At 45.9% G+C, this 8,083-nt stretch overlaps 1 protein-coding gene across 1 annotated transcript; it reads right to left on the bottom strand.

The window, feature by feature from the left end:
• Positions 1-1,460: 1,460 nt before the first annotated feature.
• LOC119429335 (kelch-like protein 15) lies at positions 1,461-6,792 on the bottom strand. The gene is made up of 8 exons (XM_037696983.1): positions 6,688-6,792; positions 6,463-6,601; positions 4,962-5,150; positions 4,656-4,880; positions 3,407-3,568; positions 3,009-3,218; positions 2,728-2,918; positions 1,461-2,645 (listed from the first exon to the last, which is right to left on the bottom strand). The coding sequence occupies exons 1-8, from the start codon at positions 6,705-6,707 to the stop codon at positions 1,880-1,882; spliced, it is 1,902 nt and encodes a 633-aa protein (XP_037552911.1). The 5' UTR covers positions 6,708-6,792; the 3' UTR covers positions 1,461-1,879.
• Between the last annotated feature and the right edge of the window lie 1,291 nt (positions 6,793-8,083).

Raw genomic sequence — 8,083 nt, 5'->3', positions numbered from 1 at the left:
TTTTGCGTGAGGTCCAGAGTTGCCTGAATCCTTTGGAGCATTTTCACTTCACCTGGAGTTCATTTCAGACACCGCTGAACGTCTGACAGAACTCCTGGACCTTTAAAACTATTTACACCCACAAGAAGAACCGATAAAGTGCAGGGAACGTGGATCTCTCTTTAAAACCGCGGTACCGTGTAGGGTTCATTAAATCTGAATCTGTCTCGCACAAGACGACGAGGTGAGGGGACGAGGACGGACGTGAAGACGCTGTGGGAGTTCGGTGGTGAGCTGGAAGCAAACGGGACAGAGCTGGAACGCACTGGAAGCCAAAATGGTGTTCTATGAACCGTAACGTGAGCTCATGACAAACTGAGCCGTTTCCTACAGCCTGAGTTTATATTTCGACACAGATTATATAATCTACTACACTACAGTGTTATACTTTAGTCATATACCTGATTTTATCATTTATTTGATATACTTCTGGAGGGCTAACATGTCTTTAATCAAACAAAACATCCGGAACAGAAGGAAAAAAACTAAACCTAAACAAACGCGATTGGTTGAATTAACTGGAAAAGCTGCTGCTTCCAGTGCGTTTCTGCAGCGGAGGACGTTTCTCACCGAGCTGCGGCTGCTGAAGACTCAGAACTGCAACAAAACAGGCGAAATTTAGCTGCAGTCCCGCTGAAACAACACAATGTTGTTCAACTAGTCTCATACAGTCGCAGCAGAGAGACACCGGCCTGACTGATCTGCCTAAACACAACAGATGAGGAGTCTGAAGAAGTTGAGGCATGATGTAAAATTAAAACCGAACACAAGGATTTATAAATACCAAACCCATATTTTATTCATATTGGAACATAGTATCACATTTAAACCAAGGAACATGACCATTTTAAGTATAAAATCAGTTTATTTTTAATGGGATGTCAGCAACACGTTTGTTTAAAGTTGTTCCAGGAGCATCAAAATGCTGCAACAATCAGAGGTCTGGATCAGAACCACCCGGAGGAACATTTAGTAACTAATGAGATCAATTATAAACAGCTCAGTCAGAGGAACGGGCATGAAAAGAGACTTATAGAAATAAATATGGGCAGAGGTTTGGTAGTCTGTACTTGAATCTCCATCACCTCCAGTTTATAATCTCACCAGCAGATTGGAAGAATCTGTAGAAACCTCTGAGCTCAGGTTTTAGGACATCTGCTCCCAGCCAGCAAAAGATCCAGGACTCTAGAACAGCTCGAATCCTCCATCAGACCAGAATGGGACAACAGTTCCTGCAGAACCTCCAACATCTGGTGGTCTCAGGTTTACAGACTGCTGTCCGAAGCAGAGATGCTTCAGAGGAAACATGAACCTGGAGCATCTTTAAACAGAAATGTTGCTGCAATAAAGTTCAAAACTTCCTGATTTTTTTTTTTTTCAACAAAATGGTCACATTTCTGAGTTTAAACATTTGTTACATCGTTTATGTCCCACTGTAAATAAAATATGAGGTTTGTAAATCCTTACTTTCTGTTCTTAGTTACATTTTATCCAACTTGTCCAGAACCCGGGTTGTAGAACAGGAAACTGAGCGCAGTCCAAACATAAACCAGCAGAATGAAACCTTTTTTTTTTGTTTTTAAATCGCCACAACCTTTAGTTTATTTTCTAAATTTTCCGAGAACGGTAATTCTGAAAAGGTTCGAGCTAAATGTCAACAAGAGATGGAGCCACAAATCGACTGGCCTCGTTAACCAGGAGGAGCAGCTGCGTGGCCCCGCCCGTCGGGTTCTCACCTGTCCTTCAGGTAAGTGCTGGTCTCTGGTTTAACACCTGATCCCCCTCAGCGGGACAACCCAGTCCTCTAACAGTCCAGTTTCTACAAAAGGTGAAGCAGACCTCAGCTGCAGCGCCTGACGTGCTCCAGCACATACTCTGGGAAGTGCAGGCTGCACACCTGCAGACCGTCCAGTTTGCAAGGCATTCTGGGATACTCGTCCTCCTTCCACTTGTTGTCGTCGGGGTCAAAGGTCAGGATGGAGTCGCTGTAGTGGCCGTTGTAACACAGGCCGCCCAGCACCATGATCTGCCTGTCCAACACCGCTACCCCATGGCCGCTGCGCCCAATCGGCATGGAGGCCAGAATGGTCCACTCGTCCGTCTCCGGGTCGTACACCTCGGTGGACGGGCAGCCCTGCGACTCGAAGGACGCCCGCAGGATGACGCACACGCCTCCAAACACGTACAGCTTCCCGTTGTGGGAGATCATCTTGTGGAAGCAGCGCGCGTAGTTCATTTTGGATTTGTTCTCCCAGCAGCTGGCGTGGGTGCCGGGCAGCAGCGGGCCCCGGCCGCCGCTGCCGCCGCCACGAGACGTCCTGTGCAAGTCGGACCCGCTCGAGCCGCCTCCGCCGCCCGCCTCCCGGCCCGGATCGAACACGCACACCTGCTTGGAGGTGGAGGAGGAGGTGATGCCGCCCGTGATGTAGAGTTTACCACTCAGCACCGTTCCTTCGTGGCCGTACTTGTTGACGGGATACGGGTCCACGAACTCCCAGCGGTCCTCTGTGATGTCGTACCGCTCCGTGGAATAGAAGGTCTCGTCTCGCGTGCGGCCCGCCACGGCGTAAATGAACTTCCCAATGACGCCAACGGCAAACTCTGACCTGCAAACAACAAAAACACAACGACGCAGTCAAACAACAACCTGTAAAATCCACAGAGAGACACCTCAAAGACTCCTCTAACCTGGGCACGGACATGTCGGCCATGCGCAGCCACGAGTTCTGCCGCGGGTCGTAACGGTACACTTTAGAGGAGGCGTGAAACTCCCCGTCGGGCCCCAGCTCCTCTCCGCCCAGCAGGAAGGCGAAGTTGTTAACAATTGCCAAGCAGTCCGGTCTCAGAGGCACCTGAGGGCCCTCCAGCTCCCACCACACCTGACAGACAACACCAACGATTACAGACGGACAGAACGGCCGGCGCCTCGGAGGCGAAGCTCTAAAGAACAAAGGCTTTCTGTAAAACACCTTGGGACGCTGCAGCAGCAGGATCTTGCTGTTCACCATGCTGTGGCCAATCATTCCCCTGAAGACGGCGGTCTGCGGGCGGACCGAGCGGATCCGGTTGGATCTGGTCTCCACCAGAGGCTGCTGGTTGACGTCATGGAAGTAGCTGAGGGCCTGATCCACCTCCTGCCTCAGCTGTCGGGAGTAACGGTAGAACTCAGACGTCTTCACCTGGAAAAAAAAAAAAGAAACACGAAGATCAGACACCAAGAGCTTCCAGCCAATCAGAAACCCAGGAACCAAGACACAAAGAGCTTTGAGCCAATCAGAAACCCAGGAATCAAGACACAAAGAGCTTTGAGCCAATCAGAAACCCAGGAATCAAGCTGTAGCTGCAGACGTAAACAAAAGTCGCTGACCTTTTCAAAGATGTCTGCCGGTGTCATGAGACAGAAGCGGACGGACTGGACGATGGTGTCTGTGTGCCTCCAGCGCCGCCGGTCGTGCCTCAGCCACGCCTGGACGGCTTCGTACAGCTCGATCTCTGGGAAGCGACTCAAAGCGTCGCTGTTCAGGTACGCCTGGGTCGGAACCAGAGGGGAACGGGTCAGATACCAAACCCAGCTGAGGTACGAGTGTGAACACGAAAAATAAATAATTTCCTCAACCTGAAAACAGTCATAATCTGGATTAACAATCAGAGATTATCCATCTGAAGATGAAGATTTAATCAAAGTTCTTTGTTGTAAACTCAATTAAAAAAAATTTATCAATGTGTTTACATTTGAATAAAAACATAAAAGCATCTTTAATAAGTTGAAGAATCTGCAGAAATTAGACTAAAACTTCTGATTCAGATAATTTTTAAAGTCTAATTTGAGTTTTTTTTACAGACAATATATAAAAAAATCTGCTGAAGTTGAAATCAAGCTAAAAGCTAAAAACAGCTAAATATAAGCTAAAAACATAAAATAGATAATGTCAGCTAATAGTAACAAAATGCTACAAAAAAGCAAAGGCTAAAGTCTTTAAGTGTCACAAACATTAACTAAACAAAGCTGAATGTTAGCTACAGGAAGTGAAAAATTACTTGGACAAGAAACACTACCTAAAAACTGACCGTAGCAAAATGTCAGCTAAAAGAAGAAAAGCTAACAGCTAAAAAGCAACAAAATGTTTGACTAAAAGAAGCAAAAGACAACAAAAAAGCTAAAATTAGCAAAAGGCAAGCTGAAAGGTAGAAATAACAAAAGGTTAACTAAAACAGCTAAATGGTAGCAAAAAGCTAGCTTTAAGCTTTTAAAAGTAACTAAACATTGGCTAGATGTGACAAAACATTAGCTAAAGGTAGTGAAAAACGTATCTAAAAGAAGTAAAACTTTTGTTAAAACGTGAAGTAGCAAAATATTAGCTAAAAGGCAGAGACAGCAGCTGAAGCAGATTTCAAAGAGAACCATGTTTCTGAAAAAACTGAAGAGATCTTTATTTATATGTTCCCCATAGAAATACATAAAGTTAAATATTTTAAAAAGTACCAAAATTATAAAAACCAAAGGTCACAGCAGCCATCTCCTGAATGAGCCGAACATTTTGACACATGAACAGCTAAAATACCACACAGCATAAAGAAACAGACTGTAAAGGATGAATCAGAGTTGGCAGTGGGACCTGGAGTCTCTCGAGGCTGAGGTAGGACAGGAAGTCAGATCTGCTCATGAGGGGAACAAAGTTTTCCAGGAGGAAGTTGTCGAGCTGCTCCTGGACGCCCTCCACACCCACGCTGAAGTCCTCCAGGAGGCGCATGACCTCGGCGCAGTTCTCCAGGCAGATCTTAGCCAGCAAGAAGGAGCAGCAGAACTCCACGGCCTCCGTCAGCTGGACGTACATGGCCGCCTGCGAGGACAAGAGAGGGCTTCTGCTTCAGCTCGGGGTCAAACACAGACAGAGGGGGGGGACAACGGTTTGGGTCAGTACCTGCAGGATCTCCTGCACCGTGGGCATGCTGAGCTCCAGAGAGCCGTAGTACATGAAGCGCAGGATGTGGCCGAAGCCTGCGGCCGTCAGCCCCTTCATGTGGATCTTGTCCTGGTCCCGCTCCCTCATGTCCGCCGTGAACATGACCCGGAAGTAATCGCTCTGGGTGGCCAGCAGAGCCTTGTGGGCCTGCAGGAGGAGGAGGAGGAGACGCATCACAACAACATTACATGAAGTCAAACTGCTAGAATAAAAAAAATCTGTAATTTGATCCAAACTCACAGCTGAAACAAAACAGGAGACAGAAATCTGTCCAATTCTGAAGAGACTGAGGTCAAAGATGTAGTTTTATCTTTTCATTTACAAACTGATTACATCTGCAATATTTTATTAAAAATTAGATTTTCTGGCAACGAACATGTTTTTATTCTGCAGGGAGTCGGGGAACCAAGAGGATCGGTCCAAATGTGAGGATGTGTTTTTATTGTCCTCGTCCCTGGACGACCTGGAAGGACTGGTTGTTGAACTGGAACTAGCTACAACATTTGTTTTACTTTCTTTCGTCAGTGTGCAGCACTTTGGCCAACAGTGTTGTCTTGCTTTAAGAACAAGCGGTACGTTGATGTCCCCCATCGCTGGGAGATTTAAAGAGTGAGTAGAAGAGTTGCACGGTGGAGCAGAGGGAGTTTTTTATTATTTTTCTTGTCTGAGGCAACGCAGTGACGGAGCCTGGAGAGTGGAGGGAGCAATTTCATCCACCACCAGGCATAATGATGGAGCCAGGGGGTGGCCAATGGTGAACCTTAGCCCACCATAGATTAATCTTTGGCCGCCCCAATCATTTGAAGAAACTATAAAGACATATGAAAACTAGAAAACATGTTTCCTCAAATGAGAGGGGCAGTCACTTTATACATGGTGGTGGCCATCTTGGATTTTGACTTGACAATACAATTTTCAAAAAAACTTTTCTCACGTCTAGATGCAGCCACACCAAAATAGAAGTCGGTACCTCACTTATTTTTCAAGTTATGCTCACAACAAGCACAGACAGATGGAGGACATTTCCAATTCCAACTCTTCGCTCTGCGACAGAGGACAATAAAGTTGAGGTATTTTGTACAACGTGGCAGCTAGGACTCTAGTGTTGGTGTTTACTTTTGTTTCCCCGTTAACGTCAAGCCTCATCGTAGACTCCCGTGTTCCTGAATCCTTGAAGGCGATGACTAAACTCAAAACTGGTATTGTTTGAGCGGATTCACCAAAGTTTTCACAAACATTAATTTAAAATTAAACCATAAAAATCTCCACTTCTCACTAAAAATTATGTTTTTATGTGTTTTTTAGCCTCTCTCATGGTCAGGTGGGAATTCAGACCAGCTCTTCTTTCCAACGTTGGTAAGCGCCACCTGTTGGTCCGTTTGGTTAATTAACTCTTTTTATTTTTGGTTCAAGATGTAGTGGTTAAACCTTGGGTCTCAAGACTTGTGGTTGTGGATACCTGGAAGTGGTGCTCCTCTATCAGCAGCGTGACGTCCAGCAGCAGGCGCTCCTCATACAGCGCTCGGAAGCCCGAGGACACGCTGCCGTCGTGCACCTGGGAAAGGTACACCTCCACATCTGCCCCCGACATAACACACCTGAGGAGGTGAGGACGCAGCGTGAGGAAGAACAAACCAACAGAGACGTCAACAAGCGTCTAACACACCCACAAACACACACTCACCTCTGATTGGCCACGGGCATGTCAGAGGGGGGTGTCCGAGCCAATCAGAGGACAGTGCCCCTTGTGTCCGGTAGATGCTAACAAAGTCCCTTTAGTGAGCGTCAATCACCTGAACAACAGAGCCAACACAACGTTAGAGCAGCGGCACCGACTGCAGCACGGCTGTACAGGTCGGAACACAGGTCACATGTTCATGCTGCACACGTTCAGCCGTACGGTTCATCAGAAACAGGTTCAAAACGTGGAAATAATGAGTTTTGATGCCTCTAATGATGATTGATTAAAGCAGGGGTGTCAAACTCACTTAGAAAAGGGGGCGGAAATTAAAACCTTTTTCAAACAAAGGGCCAATTTCAGAATCTACATTACCTCAAATCAGATACCCAACATATTTTCTTGGTCACAGGTTCCTCAACAAAAGTTTGATTGGTCTCATTTGATGTTCTCTGTTGTGCTTTCAACATCATAATCAAAGATTACTGAAAAAATTCAAGAGATAGAAGTCTTTTACATTTCACATATCATCCTGGGGGCAAGATAAGATGTCAACAAGGGCCACGTTTGACCCCCGGGCCTTGAGTTTGACACATGTGGATTAAAGGAATAGTTTGGATCCTATGAAGTATCTAGCCTCAGAGCTAATGTATATGGCGTTAGCCTCAGTGCTAACATATATAGCGTTAGCCTCAGTGCTAACATATATGGTGTTAGCCTCAGTGCTAACATTTATGGCGTTAGCCTCAGTGCTAACATATATGGCGTTAGCCTCATAGTTAACATGTATGCAGAAAGAAAAGCTTTGCAGAGAGTAGTGAAGGCTGCACAGAAGACTGTTGGAGTCAGCCTCCCCACCATCACAGACATCTACACCTCCAGATGCAGGAAGAGGGCCACCTGCATCATGAAGGACCCCACCCACCCAGCACACACACTTTTTGCCCCACTCCCCTCAGGAAGGAGGTTGAGGAGCATTAAGTGTAGAACCACTAGACTGAGGAACAGCTTCTACCCTGAAGCTGTTAGACTCATGAATCTCTAACCAGAATAATCACTGTGAACAAATCACATCATGTTGCTGCTGATCTGTTTCAATGTTGTGTTCATGCGTGCTCATCTGCTCACACAGACTCATGTTCATGTTTGTGCTGATGTTCAATGTTTTATGTTATGAGTGCTTAGTGTATATTTAGTTTATGTTTTTCTTAGTTCATATCTTAAATGTTATTACTGTTTTTCTTTTACATTTTATTGTTGGATGTAACTGGGACCCTGTGTACATAATTTCGCTCCACCACATGTACCACATGAGGTGCGAATGACAATAAAGAAACTCTGACTCCGACTCTCTGATATGGTGTTAGCCTCAGAGCTAATATATATGGTGTTAGCCTCAGAG

This window comes from Nematolebias whitei, unplaced genomic scaffold, assembly GCF_014905685.2.
Source record: "Nematolebias whitei isolate Nwh7 unplaced genomic scaffold, NemWhi1 Nwh_scaf_506, whole genome shotgun sequence".
NCBI classification, from domain to species: Eukaryota; Metazoa; Chordata; class Actinopteri; order Cyprinodontiformes; family Rivulidae; genus Nematolebias; species Nematolebias whitei.
Note: the sequence above shows the minus strand (reverse complement) of the source record. Positions and strands in the feature narration are given on the sequence as shown.